The 19779-nt window shown below is 44.2% G+C and overlaps 1 protein-coding gene across 1 annotated transcript; it reads right to left on the reverse strand.

Moving 5' to 3' along the window:
- Positions 1–3683: 3683 nt before the first annotated feature.
- opa3 (outer mitochondrial membrane lipid metabolism regulator OPA3) lies at positions 3684–19392 on the reverse strand. The gene is made up of 3 exons (XM_029654253.2): positions 19245–19392; positions 17053–17281; positions 3684–4507 (listed from the first exon to the last, which is right to left on the reverse strand). The coding sequence occupies exons 2-3, from the start codon at positions 17246–17248 to the stop codon at positions 4116–4118; spliced, it is 588 nt and encodes a 195-aa protein (XP_029510113.1). The 5' UTR covers positions 17249–17281; positions 19245–19392; the 3' UTR covers positions 3684–4115.
- Positions 19393–19779: the final 387 nt, after the last annotated feature.

A 19779-nucleotide genomic window follows, 5' to 3' on the forward strand; every position in this document is an offset into this window, starting at 1 on the left:
AACCAGACACTGAAATGTGTGTTGAAACAGTTCCCTTGTCCAGGACATGGAGTAGTGTTTGTTTATATATAAATAAAACTCAACAAAAAATATAAACGCAACATGCAACAACTTCAAAGTGTTTGTTTATATAAAAAACTCAACAAAAATTATAATTTATGGAAACATGACTGGGGACGAGTTACTGTTAATACTGAAGAAATCCCACTGGGAGGCGGGCCCATTGGGAGGCGGGCCCACTGGGGAGGCGGGCCCACTGGGAGGCATAAACTCCCACTGGGGAGGCGGGCCCACTGGGAGGCCCTAATTTATGGATTTAACATGACTGGGGAGGCGGGCCCACTGGGGAGGCGGGCTCACTGGGGAGGCGGGCCCACTGGGGAGGCGGGCCCACTGGGGAGGCGGGCTCCCACTGGGGAGGCGGGCCCACTGGGGAGGCGGGCCCACTGGGGAGGCGGGCCCACTGGGGAGGCGGGCCCACTGGGGAGGCGGGCCCACTGGGGAGGCGGGCCCACTGGGGAGGCATGCCCACTGGGGAGGCATGCCCACTGGGGAGGCGGGCCCACTGGGGAGGCGGGCCCACTGGGGAGGCAGGCCCAGCTAATCAGAATGAGTTTTGCCCCACAAAAGGGCCAAAAAAAAAAAATACTCCTCAGACGATCCCGCAGGTGAAGAAGCCTGATGTGGAGGTCCTGGGCTGGTGTGGTTATACGTGGTCTGCGGTTGTGGGGCCGGTTGGACGTACTGACAAATAACCTCAAAAATATATTGGAGACAGTTTATGGTAGATAAATTAACATTCAATTGTCTGGCAACCGTTCCGGTGGACATTCCTGCAGTCAGCATGCCAATTTCACACTCCCTCAAAACATCTGTGGCCTTGTGTTTTATGACAAAACAGCACATTTTAAAGTGGACTTTTAACATCCCCAGCACAAGGTGCACCTGTGTAACGATCATGCGGTTTAATCAGCTTCTTGATATGCCACACCTGTCAGGTGGATGGATTAATCTTGGCAAATGAGAAAACGCTCACTAACAGGGATGTAAACAAATTCACGCACAACACTTTAGAGAAATAAGCTGTGTGTGTGTGTGTGTGTGTGTGTGTGTGTGTGTGTGTGTGTGTGTGTGTGTGTGTGTGTCTGTGTGTGTGTGTGTGTGTGTGTGTGTGTGTGTGTGTGTGTGTGTGTGTGTGTGTGTGTGTGTGTGTGTGTGTGTGTGTGTGTGTGTGTGTGTGTGTGTGTGTGTGTGTGTGTGTGTGGAAAAATTTGGGGGATTTTTATTTATTTCAGCTCATGAAACATGGGGTCAACACTTTACATGTTGCGTTTAAAAAAAAAAAAAGTTCAGTGTTAAATAAAGCATTGAACCCCCCCCCCCCCCCCCCAAAAAAAAAAAAAAAAATTATACACTATATGACAGCGAGTCATTGCTCCAACAGCAGCCCCTGACACACAGCAAAACCCCCCAGTAATTAGAGTCAGGTCCACTCACACCCAGCGCTACAGGAAATCTTTATATATATATATATAATATATAGCAGCAGACAGACAGTACTGTGTTGTGGTTGCACTTCTCTCCACTTAACTGATAAAAGGCATCTGCATAGAGGGTCGGTTTGCATCTAGCAGAACTCAGCAAAACATCCGCTCGCCTTAATGAACATCACTTGAAAAATTAGGGGGGGGAAAAAAGTGGATCTACACTGTGGTTTGTCCCTTTTGAGCCACCGTAGCAACATACCCAGTAACACTTCCCTCAAAACAGGTCAAATTAGCCAGACAGAAATCAAGAAATCTGTAATAAAATGTTGACATTTTTTTGCAGAGGAAGTCTTAGTTGCTCAATTTCCCCATCTAACAGATGTCTGGTTCTGTATTCCCCATCTAACAGATGTCTGGTTCTGTATTCCCCATCTAACAGATGTCTGGTTCTGTATTCCCCATCTAACAGATGTCTGGTTCTGTATTCCCCATCTAACAGATGTCTGGTTCTGTATTCCCCATCTAACAGATGTCTGGTTCTGTATTCCCCATCTAACAGATGTCTGGTTCTGTAATCCCCATCTAACAGATGTCTGGTTCTGTATTCCCCATCTAACAGATGTCTGGTTCTGTATTCCCCATCTAACAGATGTCTGGTTCTGTAATCCCCATCTAACAGATGTCTGGTTCTGTATTCCCCATCTAACAGATGTCTGGTTCTGTATTCCCCATCTAACAGATGTCTGGTTCTGTATTCCCCATCTAACAGATGTCTGGTTCTGTATTCCCCATCTAACAGATGTCTGGTTCTGTATTCCCCATCTAACAGATGTCTGGTTCTGTATTCCCCATCTAACAGATGTCTGGTTCTGTATTCCCCATCTAACAGATGTCTGGTTCTGTATTCCCCATCTAACAGATGTCTGGTTCTGTATTCCCCATCTAACAGATGTCTGGTTCTGTATTCCCCATCTAACAGATGTCTGGTTCTGTAATCCCCATCTAACAGATGTCTGGTTCTGTATTCCCCATCTAACAGATGTCTGGTTCTGTATTCCCCATCTAACAGATGTCCCATCTAACAGATGTCTGGTTCTGTATTCCCCATCTAACAGATGTCTGGTTCTGTATTCCCCATCTAACAGATGTCTGGTTCTCTAACAGATGTCTGGTTCCCCATCTAACAGATGTCTGGTTCTGTATTCCCCATCTAACAGATGTCTGGTTCTGTAATCCCCATCTAACAGATGTCTGGTTCTGTATTCCCCATCTAACAGATGTCTGGTTCTGTATTCCCCATCTAACAGATGTCTGGTTCTGTATTCCCCATCTAACAGATGTCTGGTTCTGTATTCCCCATCTAACAGATGTCTGGTTCTGTATTCCCCATCTAACAGATGTCTGGTTCTGTATTCCCCATCTAACAGATGTCTGGTTCTGTAATCCCCATCTAACAGATGTCTGGTTCTGTATTCCCCATCTAACAGATGTCTGGTTCTGTATTCCCCATCTAACAGATGTCTGGTTCTGTATTCCCCATCTAACAGATGTCTGGTTCTGTATTCCCCATCTAACAGATGTCTGGTTCTGTAATCCCCATCTAACAGATGTCTGGTTCTGTATTCCCCATCTAACAGATGTCTGGTTCTGTATTCCCCATCTAACAGATGTCTGGTTCTGTAATCCCCATCTAACAGATGTCTGGTTCTGTATTCCCCATCTAACAGATGTCTGGTTCTGTATTCCCCATCTAACAGATGTCTGGTTCTGTATTCCCCATCTAACAGATGTCTGGTTCTATATTCCCCATCTAACAGATGTCTGGTTCTGTATTCCCCATCTAACAGATGTTTGGTTCTATATTTCTCAATTGAAAACATGTGCATGAAAACTAGTCTTGACCAGGAGAATAGAAAACTGTCTGTGGGAGGTTCCCTTCTGCACTGTTCAACCAATCCGGTAAATGCAGAGGTGGAGTTAAGATGGTAATTGCTTTTGTTAATATGCCCTCTTTCCATTTCTCCTGAAAACTAGAACATCTCAGCAGAGGCTACTTGAATGACAAACACTTCATTGAAGAATCTCGTCAATAGTTCCTACTAGGAGTACTGAACATAGACTTTCACCTCAAGAAAAACAAAATGAACAGCCGAAGAAAAAACCAAAACCATCACCTGCCAAAGACCAAAGCAAACATAATATACAGACTGTTTAATCTGGGAAGCATACGGTTAAGTGTCACAGTCCTTTTTATTAAACAGACATAACCTGGTGGACAGAGATCTGTCTGTTTTAGCCAACAGCTGACTCCTGTGGCATCATAACCTAGACGGAAAGGACTCCACACACGCACACAGAGCGTCGTATACGGTCCACTCCATAAATTCAGCCGCACAAAAGTAAGCAGGGATCGACACAAGCGGTTTTCCGTCGCTCCGTTTGCAGAGTGTGTGTGTGTGGTGTGTGTGTGTGTGTGTGTGTGTGTAGAGTCCTTTAGTCTCGTCTGACAACACTACATTGAGAGAGAGAGAGACAGATATGAAAAGGTTAGTTATGACATGAGCGAGAACTTGGCTAAAGACAAACAGATCTGACGACCATCAGGCTAATTCTGAAATTACACAGGCATCACTTTTGACTGGGATCCACAGAAGAGGAAGCCAGAGTGGTAGCAGGATCCGAAACAGGAACTTGCGTGGTAACAGGAGGTGGTAAGGAGAGCAGCAGCCTGTTGACCTCCCTTAGCCTGGCATCCAGTGTCTCTGTGTTCAAGGTCAGCTCTCCTATCTGTGTCTGCAGACTGCCAATGGTGTGACTCAGCTCTTCTTCCTTCCTCTTAGAGTTGGCCGCCTGTCTACTGTACTCCAGGATCATACACCCCCCTCCGACGATGAAGATGATGGCCTCCCCTAGCAGCTCTGCACCCAGCTCTGCTGCCGCCTCTTCGTTCAGGGGCTTGATGGTGGAACCCCGAAAACCCATGATCCTCATCTTGGTCCTCATCTCCACCCAGTGGTAAACTAGAGCGGGAGGGAAGAGAGAACCGGTGCCATTACTATTTTATACAACAGGTGGTACGACCATAAGCCAGGTTCAAGGCCAGCGACACACGGGCTGATATTTACAGAGACACATGGGCTGATATTTACAGGGCTGATATTTAGAGACACACGGGCTGATATTTACAGGGCTGATATTTACAGGGCTGATATTTACAGAGACACACGGGCTGATATTTACAGGGCTGATATTTACAGGGCTGATATTTACAGAGACACACGGGCTGATATTTACAGGGCTGATATTTAGAGACACACGGGCTGATATTTACAGGGCTGATATTTAGAGACACACGGGCTGATATTTACAGGGCTGATATTTACAGGGCTGATATTTACAGAGACACACGGGCTGATATTTACAGAGACACACGGGCTGATATTTACAGAGACACGCGGGCTGATATTTACAGAGACACGCGGGCTGATATTTACAGAGACACGCGGGCTGATATTTACAGAGACACGCGGGCTGATATTTACAGGGCTGATATTTACAGGGCTGATATTTACAGAGACACGCGGGCTGATATTTACAGAGACACACGGGCTGATATTTACAGGGCTGATATTTACAGGGCTGATATTTACAGAGACACACGGGCTGATATTTACAGGGCTGATATTTACAGAGACACACGGGCTGATATTTACAGGGCTGATATTTACAGAGACACATATTTACAGAGACACACGCTGATATTTACAGGGCTGATATTTACAGAGACACACGGGCTGATATTTACAGAGACACACGGGCTGATATTTACAGAGACACACGGGCTGATATTTACAGAGACACACGGGCTGATATTTACAGGGCTGATATTTACAGAGACACACGGGCTGATATTTACAGAGACACACGGGCTGATATTTACAGGGCTGATATTTACAGAGACACACGGGCTGATATTTACAGGGCTGATATTTACAGAGACACACGGGCTGATATTTACAGAGACACACGGGCTGATATTTACAGGGCTGATATTTACAGAGACACACGGGCTGATATTTACAGGGCTGATATTTACAGGGCTGATATTTACAGGGCTGATATTTACAGAGACACACGGGCTGATATTTACAGGGCTGATATTTACAGAGACACACGGGCTGATATTTACAGGGCTGATATTTACAGAGACACACGGGCTGATATTTACAGAGACACACGGGCTGATATTTACAGAGACACACGGGCTGATATTTACAGAGACACACGGGCTGATATTTACAGGGCTGATATTTACAGAGACACACGGGCTGATATTTACAGAGACACGCGGGCTGATATCTACAGAGACACAGGGGCTGATATTTACAGGGCTGATATTTACAGAGACACACGGGCTGATATTTACAGAGACACACGGGCTGATATTTACAGAGACACGCGGGCTGATATTTACAGAGACACGCGGGCTGATATTTACAGAGACACGCGGGCTGATATTTACAGAGACACACGGGCTGATATTTACAGAGACACGCGGGCTGATATTTACAGAGACACACGGGCTGATATTTACAGAGACACACGGGCTGATATTTACAGAGACACACGGGCTGATATTTACAGAGACACGCGGGCTGATATTTACAGAGACACACGGGCTGATATTTACAGGGGTGATATTTACAGAGACACACGGGCTGATATTTACAGGGCTTTTTACAGAGACACACGGGCTGATATTTACAGGGCTGATATTTACAGAGACACACGGGCTGATATTTACAGAGACAGACACGGGCTGATATTTACAGAGACACGCAGGCTGATATTTACAGAGACACACGGGCTAATATTTACAGGGCTGATATTTACAGACACACGGGCTGATATTTACAGGGCTGATATTTACAGAGACACGCGGGCTAATATTTACAGGGCTGATATTTACAGACACACGGGCTGATATTTACAGGGCTGATATTTACAGAGACACACGGGCTGATATTTACAGGGCTGATATTTACAGAGACACACGGGCTGATATTTACAGAGACACACGGGCTGATATTTACAGGGCTGATATTTACAGGGCTGATATTTACAGAGACACACGGGCTGATATTTACAGGGCTGATATTTACAGAGACACACGGGCTGATATTTACAGAGACACACGGGCTGATATTTACAGGGCTGATATTTACAGAGACACACGGGCTGATATTTACAGGGCTGATATTTACAGAGACACACGGGCTGATATTTACAGAGACACACGGGCTGATATTTACAGGGCTGATATTTACAGAGACACACGGGCTGATATTTACAGAGACACACGGGCTGATATTTACAGAGACACACGGGCTGATATTTACAGAGACACGCGGGCTAATATTTACAGGGCTGATATTTACAGACACACGGGCTGATATTTACAGGGCTGATATTTACAGAGACACGCGGGCTAATATTTACAGGGCTGATATTTACAGACACACGGGCTGATATTTACAGGGCTGATATTTACAGAGACACACGGGCTGATATTTACAGGGCTGATATTTACAGAGACACACGGGCTGATATTTTACAGGACTGACGGGCTATTTACAGATATTTACAGACACACGGGCTGATATTTACAGGGCTGATATTTACAGAGACACACGGGCTGATATTTACAGGGCTGATATTTACAGAGACACACGGGCTGATATTTACAGAGACACACGGGCTGATATTTACAGAGACACACGGGCTGATATTTACAGAGACACGCGGGCTGATATTTACAGAGACACACGGGCTGATATTTACAGGGCTGATATTTACAGAGACACACGGGCTGATATTTACAGAGACACACGGGCTGATATTTACAGAGACACGCGGGCTGATATTTACAGAGACACGCGGGCTGATATTTACAGGGCTGATATTTACAGAGACACACGGGCTGATATTTACAGAGACACACGGGCTGATATTTACAGAGACACGCGGGCTGATATTTACAGAGACACACGGGCTGATATTTACAGGGCTGATATTTACAGAGACACACGGGCTGATATTTACAGGGGGCTGATATTTACAGAGACACACGGGCTGATATTTACAGAGACACACGCTGATATTTACAGGACACACGGGCTGATATTTACAGAGACACACGGGCTGATATTTACAGAGACACACGGGCTGATATTTACAGAGACACACGGGCTGATATTTACAGGGCTGATATTTACAGAGACACACGGGCTGATATTTACAGGGCTGATATTTACAGAGACACACGGGCTGATATTTACAGAGACACACGGGCTGATATTTACAGGGCTGATATTTACAGAGACACACGGGCTGATATTTACAGAGACACACGGGCTGATATTTACAGAGACACACGGGCTGATATTTACAGAGACACACGGGCTGATATTTACAGGGCTGATATTTACAGAGACACACGGGCTGAGACACACGGGCTATATTTACAGGGCTGATATTTACAGAGACACACGGGCTGATATTTACAGAGACACACAGGGCTGATATTTACAGAGACACACGGGCTGATATTTACAGAGACACGCTGATATTTACAGGGCTGATATTTACAGAGACACACGGGCTGATATTTACAGGGCTGATATTTACAGAGACACACGGGCTGATATTTACAGAGACACACGGGCTGATATTTACAGGGCTGATACACACGGGCTGATATTTACAGGGCTGATATTTACAGAGACACACGGGCTGATATTTACAGGGCTGATATTTACAGAGACACACGGGCTGATATTTACAGGGCTGATATTTACAGAGACACACGGGCTGATATTTACAGAGACACACGGGCTGATATTTACAGAGACACACGGGCTGATATTTACAGGGCTGATATTTACAGAGACACACGGGCTGATATTTACAGAGACACGCGGGCTAATATTTACAGGGCTGATATTTACAGAGACACACGGGCTGATATTTACAGGGCTGATATTTACAGAGACACACGGGCTGATATTTACAGGGCTGATATTTACAGAGACACACGGGCTGATATTTACAGAGACACACGGGCTGATATTTACAGGGCTGATATTTACAGAGACACACGGGCTGATATTTACAGAGACACGCGGGCTGATATTTACAGAGACACACGGGCTGATATTTACAGAGACACACGGGCTGATATTTACAGGGCTGATATTTACAGAGACACACGGGCTGATATTTACAGGGCTGATATTTACAGAGACACACGGGCTGATATTTACAGAGACACACGGGCTGATATTTACAGAGACACACGGGCTGATATTTACAGAGACACACGGGCTGATATTTACAGAGACACACGGGCTGATATTTACAGAGACACACGGGCTGATATTTACAGGGCTGATATTTACAGAGACACACGGGCTGATATTTACAGAGACACACGGGCTGATATTTACAGAGACACACGGGCTGATATTTACAGAGACACATTTTTACAGGGCTGATTGATATTTACAGAGACACACGGGCTGATATTTACAGAGACACACGGGCTGATATTTACAGAGACACACGGGCTGATATTTACAGAGACACACGGGCTGATATTTACAGGGCTGATATTTACAGAGACACACGGGCTGATATTTACAGGGCTGATATTTACAGAGACACACGGGCTGATATTTACAGGGCTGATATTTACAGGGCTGATATTTACAGAGACACGCGGGCTGATATTTAGAGACACACGGGCTGATATTTACAGAGACACACGGGCTGATATTTACAGAGACACACGGGCTGATATTTACAGAGACACACGGGCTGATATTTACAGAGACACACGGGCTGATATTTACAGAGACACACGGGCTGATATTTACAGGGCTGATATTTACAGACACACGGGCTGATATTTACAGAGACACGCGGGCTGATATTTACAGGGCTGATATTTACAGAGACACACGGGCTGATATTTACAGAGACACACGGGCTGATATTTACAGAGACACACGGGCTGATATTTACAGAGACACACGGGCTGATATTTACAGGGCTGATATTTACAGAGACACACGGGCTGATATTTACAGGGCTGATATTTACAGAGACACACGGGCTGATATTTACAGAGACACACGGGCTGATATTTACAGGGCTGATATTTACAGAGACACACGGGCTGATATTTACAGAGACACACGGGCTGATATTTACAGGGCTGATATTTACAGAGACACACGGGCTGATATTTACAGGGCTGATATTTACAGAGACACACGGGCTGATATTTACAGGGCTGATATTTACAGAGACACGCGGGCTGATATTTACAGAGACACACGGGCTGATATTTACAGGGCTGATATTTACAGAGACACACGGGCTGATATTTACAGAGACACATATTTACAGGGCTGATATTTACAGGGCTGATATTTAGAGACACGCGGGCTGATATTTACAGAGACACACGGGCTGATATTTACAGAGACACACGGGCTGATATTTACAGAGACACACGGGCTGATATTTACAGAGACACACGGGCTGATATTTACAGGGCTGATATTTACAGAGACACACGGGCTGATATTTACAGAGACACACGGGCTGATATTTACAGGGCTGATATTTACAGAGACACACGGGCTGATATTTACAGAGACACACGGGCTGATATTTACAGGGCTGATATTTACAGAGACACACGGGCTGATATTTACAGGGCTGATATTTACAGAGACACACGGGCTGATATTTACAGGGCTGATATTTACAGAGACACACGGGCTGATATTTACAGGGCTGATATTTACAGAGACACACGGGCTGATATTTACAGAGACACACGGGCTGATATTTACAGAGACACACGGGCTGATATTTACAGGGCTGATATTTACAGAGACACACGGGCTGATATTTACAGAGACACACGGGCTGATATTTACAGAGACACACGGGCTGATATTTACAGGGCTGATATTTACAGAGACACACGGGCTGATATTTACAGGGCTGATATTTACAGAGACACACGGGCTGATATTTACAGGGCTGATATTTACAGAGACACATATTTACAGGGCTGATATTTACAGAGACACACGGGCTGATATTTACAGAGACACACGGGCTGATATTTACAGGGCTGATATTTACAGAGACACACGGGCTGATATTTACAGAGACACACGGGCTGATATTTACAGAGACACACGGGCTGATATTTACAGGGCTGATATTTACAGGGCTGATATTTACAGAGACACACGGGCTGATATTTACAGGGCTGATATTTACAGAGACACGCGGGCTGATATTTACAGGGCTGATATTTACAGAGACACACGGGCTGATATTTACAGAGACACACGGGCTGATATTTACAGGGCTGATATTTACAGAGACACACGGGCTGATATTTACAGGGCTGATATTTACAGAGACACACGGGCTGATATTTACAGGGCTGATATTTACAGAGACACACGGGCTGATATTTACAGGGCTGATATTTACAGAGACACACGGGCTGATATTTACAGGGCTGATATTTACAGAGACACAGAGACACACGGCTGATATTTACAGGGCTGATATTTACAGAGACACACGGGCTGATATTTACAGGGCTGATATTTACAGAGACACACGGGCTGATATTTACAGAGACACACGGGCTGATATTTACAGGGCTGATATTTAGAGACACGCGGGCTGATATTTACAGAGACACACGGGCTGATATTTACAGAGACACACGGGCTGATATTTACAGAGACACAGGGGCTGATATTTACAGAGACACAGGGGCTGATATTTACAGAGACACAGGGCTGATATTTACAGAGACACACGGGCTGATATTTACAGAGACACACGGGCTGATATTTACAGGGCTGATATTTACAGAGACACACGGGCTGATATTTACAGAGACACACGGGCTGATATTTACAGAGACACGCGGGCTGATATTTACAGAGACACGCGGGCTGATATTTACAGGGCTGATATTTACAGAGACACACAAGATGGTTAAATCCCATGTTTTGTATCGCGTGAGAAATGCCTCCTGCGGAGGTGTAGGAGGCACGATGACAGTGTATGGTGATGACGATGACAGTGTCTGGTGATGACGATGACTGTGTATGGCGATGACAGTGTGTGGTGATGACGATGACAGTGTGTGGTGATGACGATGACAGTGTATGGTGATGACGATGACAGTGTATGATGATGACGATGACCGTGTATGGTGATGACGATGACAGTGTATGGTGATGACGATGACAGTGTATGGTGATGACGATGACAGTGTATGGTGATGACGATGACAGTGTATGGTGGTGATGATGATGACAGTGTATGGTGGTGATGATGATGACAGTGTATGGTGATGACAGTGTATGGTGATGGTGATGACAGTGTATGGTGATGACAGTGTATGGTGATGACGATGACAGTGTATGGTGATAATGATGACAGTATGGTGATGACGATGACAGTGTATGGTGATGACGATGACAGTGTATGGTGATGACGATGACAGTGTATGGTGGTGATGATGATGACAGTGTATGGTGGTGATGATGATGACAGTGTATGGTGGTGATGATGATGACAGTGTATGGTGGTGATGATGATGACAGTGTATGGTGGTGATGATGATGACAGTGTATGGTGGTGATGATGACAGTGTATGGTGATGACAGTGTATGGTGATGACAGTGTATGGTGATGACAGTGTATGGTGATGGTGATGACAGTGTATGGTGATGACAGTGTATGGTGATGACAGTGTATGGTGATGACGATGACAGTGTATGGTGATGACGATGACAGTGTATGGTGATGACGATGATGACAGTGTATGGTGGTGACGATGATGACAGTGTATGGTGGTGACGATGACAGTGTATGGTGGTGACGATGACAGTGTATGGTGGTGACGATGACAGTGTATGGTGGTGATGATGACAGTGTATGGTGGTGATGATGATGACAGTGTATGGTGGTGATGATGATGACAGTGTATGGTGGTGATGGTGATGACAGTGTATGGTGGTGATGGTGATGACAGTGTATGGTGGTGACGGTGATGACAGTGTATGGTGATGACAGTGTATGGTGATGACAGTGTATGGTGATGACGATGACAGTGTATGGTGATGACGATGACAGTGTATGGTGATGACGATGACAGTGTATGGTGATGACGATGACAGTGTATGGTGATGATGACAGTGTGTGGTGATGATGACAGTGTATGGTGATGATGACAGTGTATGGTGGTGATGATGACAGTGTATGGTGATGACGATGACAGTGTATGGTGATGACGATGACAGTGTATGATGACGATGACAGTGTATGGTGATGACGATGACAGTGTATGGTGATGACAGTGTATGGTGATGATGATGATGACAGTGTATGGTGGTGACGATGACAGTGTGTGGTGATGATGATGACAGTGTATGGTGGTGATGATGATGACAGTGTATGGTGATGATGATGACAGTGTATGGTGGTGATGATGACAGTGTATGGTGGTGATGACAGTAGTGTGGTGGTGATGATGACAGTGTGTGGTGGTGATGATGACAGTGTGTGGTGATGATGATGACAGTGTATGGTGATGATGATGATGACAGTGTATGGTGGTGATGATGATGACAGTGTATGGTGATGACAGTGTATGGTGATGACGATGACAGTGTATGATGACGATGACAGTGTGTGGTGATGACGATGACAGTGTATGGTGATGACGATGACAGTGTATGGTGATGACGATGACAGTGTATGGTGATGACGATGACAGTGTATGACGATGACGATGACAGGGCGATGACGATGACAGTGTTTGGCGATGACGATGACAGTGTATGGTGATGACAGTGTATGGTGACGATGATGATAGTGTATGGTGACGATGATGACAGTGTATGGTGATGATGACAGTGTATGGTGATGATGACAGTGTATGGTGATGACGATGACAGTGTATGATGACGATGATGACAGTGTATGGTGACGATGATGACAGTGTATGGTGATGACGATGACAGTGTGTGGTGATGACGATGACAGTGTGTGGTGATGACAGTGTATGGTGACGATGATGACAGTGTATGGTGACGATGATGACAGTGTATGGTGATGACAGTGTATGGTGGTGATGACGATGACAGTGTATGGTGATGATGACAGTGTATGGTGATGACGATGACAGTGTATGGTGGTGATGATGATGACAGTGTATGGTGATGACGATGACAGTATGGTGGTGATGATGATGACAGTGTATGGTGATGACGATGACAGTGTATGGTGGTGATGATGATGACAGTGTATGGTGATGACGATGACAGTGTATGGTGGTGATGATGATGACAGTGTATGGTGATGACGATGACAGTGTATGGTGGTGATGATGATGACAGTGTATGGTGATGACGATGACAGTGTATGGTGGTGATGATGATGACAGTGTATGGTGATGATGATGACAGTGTGTGGTGACGATGATGCTCCATTCCAATAAATATCAAGTGTCTGATTCTGGTGATACGAAGATCGATGCTCGTCTGCCATTTGACAAATACAAATAGTCTCTCTCTTACCCATAATAATCATCATCATGTAGACTAGCCGACCAGCACTGTATCTGCCAGCCCTGTATAGAACCAGCCCTGTATAGAACCAGCCCTGTATCTGCCAGCCCTGTATAGAACCAGCCCTCTCTTACCCATAATAATCATCGTCATGTAGACTAGCCGACCAGCACTGTATCTGCCAGCCCTGTATCTGCCAGCCCTGTATAGAACCAGCCCTGTATAGAACCAGCCCTGTATAGAACCATCCCTCTCTTACCCATAATAATCATCGTCATGTAGACTAGCCGACCAGCACTGTATCTGCCAGCCCTGTATAGAACCAGCCCTGTATAGAACCAGCCCTGTATAGAACCAGCCCTGTATAGAACCAGCCCTGTATAGAACCATCCCTCTCTTACCCATAATAATCATCATCTTCATGTAGACTAGCCGACCAGCACTGTATCTGTGAGCTGTTGGGCTGGAGACCACAAGCCAAGACCAGAGGAGGCACATTTGCTACTTAAACACAACAGTTTTTCCCGACAAAACAGTAGAGTTTAAAGTGCAATAGAGAAACACTGAACTTTAGAGATTTGGATTCAGGACATGAAAACGAAAGTGTGTGTGTATGCACTACAGCATCAAGCTCTGCTTTTTATCCGCAACAAGTCAGTTTGGTGCAAATGCACCACTGGTGGGAACCATTGGCATATTTTCTTAATGCAGATTTTAGAATATTCACAAGAAGAAGAAAAATAAATCGGTCGCCATTTGGATAGAAACCTAGCTACTGAAAAATACTGTTGACGGCAACTAACGTGATATGAAAGTAGGACAGCTTTATTTCTAGAAACGTACCACAATTGAGAATCGATTCAGATGGGAGTATTTGACTATATGGGCTGCCAGAGAGCATATTCACTTCTAAGACTGAACATCTAAGGTCCTTGGACTATATGGGCTGCCAGAGAGCCAATTCACTTCTAAGACTGAACATCTAAGGTCCTTGGACTATATGGGCTGCCAGAGAGCCAATTCACTTCTAAGACTGAACATCTAAGGTCCTTGGACTATATGGGCTGCCAGAGAGCCAATTCACTTCTAAGACTGAACATCTAAGGTCCTTGGACTATATGGGCTGCCAGAGAGCCAATTCACTTCTAAGACTGAACATCTAAGGTCCTTGGACTATATGGGCTGCCAGAGAGCCAATTCACTTCTAAGACTGAACATCTAAGGTCCTTGGACTATAAGGAATTAAATTGAGCTCCTTGAGTCCATTCTTAGGCTAACTGCCCCCTGCCAACAACAGGTGATCAGTCGCTGGTATCCCAGCATTATGGTCTGGCCAGCCCCTGTATCAACTGTACAGTTGTAAGAACACAACGCCGCCAAAGATATTTATAACTAAACCAAGATAGTACATCTGTGTTTTCAATGTGAGTAAATGAAGCATAGTGTGTATAACAACCTAATGAGATCCTATTGGTGCTTTCTAGCATGTATCCATTTACTTCTCTGTCGTTCGCGTGTGTAATAACTCATATTTGCATCTTTATGTAATACATGTATCACTATGCCACTTTAACTATGCCACTCTGTTTACATATTCATCTCATATGTATATACTGTACTCGATACCATCTACTGCATCTTGCCTATGCCGCTCTGTACCATCACTCACTCATATATCCTTATGTACATATTCTTCATCCCTTTACACTTGTGTGTATAAGATAGTAGTTTTGGAATTTTTAGTTAGATTACTTGTTGGTTATTACTGCACTGTCAGAACTAGAAGCACAAGCATTTCGCTACACACATACACATCTGCTAACCATGTGTATGTGACAAATACAATTTGATTTGATTTGATTTGAAGTCACCCTTGCACACCATGTAAACAACGCCATTTAAACTTTTGGTAAAAGGTCACGTCTACAAAACTTTGTGCACTTTGTTCGTAACAGAAAAATTTAAGAGCAGGCTTTTCTTCAACGTGAAGAAGAATGTCAGCCCAGTTCCATCTCACTCCATACTCTCCCACTGGGCTTCCTTCTCCTCGCCATATTTGGTGGGGAGTGGAAATTCCAACAGGAAGCTTCAGATTTATACAAAAAAAAAAAAAATCGGTGAAACATCTGGCTCCTTGTTCTATCTGTGATGCAGTGACAGAGGAGTTCACTCAAACTTCACAGAGACAATAACAGAGGTAGTAAACGCGGCTCATCCAGAATAGCAGGGTGCAACTGCAGCCCGTAATTCAGGGCATTCCTGTATCTGTAGGAACCCCTCTTTATATTGGTTAATGCTAGGCCTCCTCCAGTACACAGGGGGGAGGCAGGGGCGCTCCAGTACAGTAGGTGGCGATAATGCACTATAACGTTGGATGCCGACTGCCAATAACCCCACAGAAGGAGGAGGTGGGGCCGACAAAAAAAAATGCTAAATTGATCTGAATATTTTAATCTATAGTGACATAGCTAATAGTGTAATACTACTGCTGGGAGGTCAATGTAATGTAAAACAAAATGTACAGTTCATTCGTAATAATGGCTAAAAAAAACAAACATTTAATTTCCTACAGACAACCTCAATGACAAACGAAAGAGTCCTGCACTCATTTATTTTAACCGCGCTCCAATTGGCTACATGGTTCGCTGGATAATCCTCCTGACTGACGTACCTACTGTATCATTGGACCATTTCTATTTCAATCACCAAAAGTCACAAATGGGCGTTCCTCACGATCATGCCAATGTAAACTATTGGCCTAGCGGCAGTGACAGGTGAATTCTATTGGTTAACTATTACATGACCCTCCCGTCCTTCGACTCTCCCCAACCTCCCGTTTAACAGAACCACTCAGTCCGTAGCTTCAATGAAACTAAATGACTTACTCTGTCCCGGTGGAAGACAAACATATGTCTTGAAGAACTCGCTCCGGAGAGCCCCGGCCTTGAGCTTGTTGGCTACGGGCTTGCTGAGCTGCCGTACACCGAGGTAGAGGAGCTTGGCGATGGGGAAGGCACCGACAGCCATCTTGACGGAAACACTCCTTCTTCTTCTTCGTTGAGGTTTAACGGTGGTTGGCATCCAATAAATGTTGAATTACCGCCACCTACTAGACTGGAGTACAACTCCTTTATACTTTGCTTGAAAACATAAATAAATAAACAAATACCCTAACACAATACTCACAAAATAAATTCTCAAATTAAAAAAAAAAGACTCTACTCCACTATTTTAATCTATTAAGTCCTACCTCAGGCCAACCCTATTCCTAACTGGGCTCTCAAGTGGCACAGTGGTCTAACAGTGTCGCTTAGGTTTCGTTGTTGTAGGCCGTCAACGTAAATATGATTTTTTTAGTTAAAAAATCTGAAAGGATGGGACACACCCTGTAATTCTTCTGATGTCAAGTCTCACACACCCAAATACCTCTGCAACTGCCAAGGAAACTCTTCTTTTGTGGTGCTTTAGGGCTGAATACACCGGAAACGGTGTATTGCCGCCCCCTACTGGATAGGGGAACTCCAAAACAGAAAATGAAAATAAACCAAAACTATTTAAATACCAACTCTTCTATGTATTCGTAATGGCCCTTCGCGTGAGTTGGGTTTGTTCCTTCGTTCACGTTGTCACTCCCTTATTTCCCGGTCTAGTATGGGGCCTTGGATAGATGAGGACTTTATTACTTTATGTTTATAGACTCTTCCTATACTCCCTAACCTTGTGTCTTCTCTTTATATATCAATACCTAATAACTCATCTTCTGTTAGTTATTATCCTCGTCAGCTAGTAGTCACTTGGAAACTAGTATTGTTGTATGTATTGACTTTTCCAAAGATATATTATTGTCCACACAATGAAATATTCTTTAGTGCAATCACTTTAACCTATTACCAGGGTCACTTTCTGTTCCGTGAGAGTGTCAGAGGCGTTTGCTCTCCAGATCGTTAATCTGGCCTAGTTGTCAAAGTTTCAAGCTTTTATTTAAGTCAATCCGTTTTTGGTCTTCATACACGTTATTACAATTCAATGGTTATACAGTCCCAATACATCAATAATGCTCAATCAATCCTTAATGCACTATGCTATGCCACGTAATATTTTGCAAAGGTAAAAAGCTTAAACACACTTCTTTATGACTCTTTAAACAAAGCAAACACTCATATATTTACCTTGAAGCTCTATTCCCTTGGTCCTTCCACTGGTTTCTATAAGAGTAGTAATATTTACCTTGAAGCTCTATTCCCTTGGTCCTTCCACTGGTTTCTATAAGAGTAGTAATATTTACCTTGAAGCTCTATTCCCTTGATCCTTCCACTGGTTTCTATAAGAGTAGTAATATTTACCTTGAAGCTCTATTCCCTTGATCCTTCCACTGGTTTCTATAAGAGTAGTAATATTTACCTTGAAGCTCTATTCCCTTGGTCCTTCCACTGGTTTCTATAAGAGTAGTAATATTTACCTTGAAGCTCTATTCCCTTGGTCCTTCCACTGGTTTCTATAAGAGTAGTAATATTTACCTTGAAGCTCTATTCCCTTGGTCCTTCCACTGGTTTCTATAAGAGTAGTAATATTTACCTTGAAGCTCTATTCCCTTGATCCTTCCACTGGTTTCTATAAGAGTAGTAATATTTACCTTGAAGCTCTATTCCCTTGGTCCTTCCACTGGTTTCTATAAGAGTAGTAAAATGTTTGCAGCCTTCTGCTGTTTATACTACTATAATCTTCTTATTTAGTCTGAATTTCCTATGGTTTTCACTGCCTTACTGTTTAGATATTGATTCCTTCTTATCGACTCTTGGCTACTACGAGGCTTTTAACTATTCCTGGGCTTTTTCATTCTTGCCGAACTGCGATTGTTACTGACACACCAAAGATGGAACGTTGTTGCTAATCAAGAGTTCTCCACACCTCACATTGTTGAGGGGCGAAGTTCTCTCGTGCACAATCTTGTTCACTTATTCTTTTTATAGAGGTGCGTGGTACAACACAATTCTTTAAGATATACCAGTCTATAGTTTGCTCGCGCCTTGAGATCAAAGTAGTCAATACAAAACAGAGTATAGTAAAAGTAATTTACCTGGTCTGATGATTCTCTATGATGTTCAAATCATATGGGTTGAGGATCATGCCGAGGCACTGATCTCTCCTCATTTTATACCTCTTTTAGACACTCAGTTTGGGGGAAGATGTTCGGGAGTGCAATCTATCTTAACACAGAGTGCCATTGCATTACGTATGGTAGCACTTAGTCCAAAGTTAGGTCCTCTAGCACTGATGCCCATAGTTATTCTTCCGTTGGGGCGTCGTCTTGGTAGGTCGGTTCATACCACTCCTCTTCAGTCTTCCTATAGGTCGGTTCATACCACTCCTCTTCAGTCTCCCTATAGGTCGGTTCATACCACTCCTCTTCAGTCTTCCTATAGGTCGGTTCATACCACTCCTCCTCAGTCTCCCTATAGGTCGGTTCATACCACTCCTCCTCAGTCTCCCTGTAGGTTGGTTCTTGTTTAATTTCCAGTACTTGTATTTCCCATGCATTTGGCTCCCTCTGCTGGTCACCTGCTGTTGTGGCGATTTCTTATTTTATCCCCCAGTTAACAGATGGCCTCGGA

The sequence above is a fragment of the Oncorhynchus nerka genome, linkage group LG14, assembly GCF_034236695.1.
Source record: "Oncorhynchus nerka isolate Pitt River linkage group LG14, Oner_Uvic_2.0, whole genome shotgun sequence".
In the NCBI taxonomy this organism is placed as follows: domain Eukaryota; kingdom Metazoa; phylum Chordata; class Actinopteri; order Salmoniformes; family Salmonidae; genus Oncorhynchus; species Oncorhynchus nerka.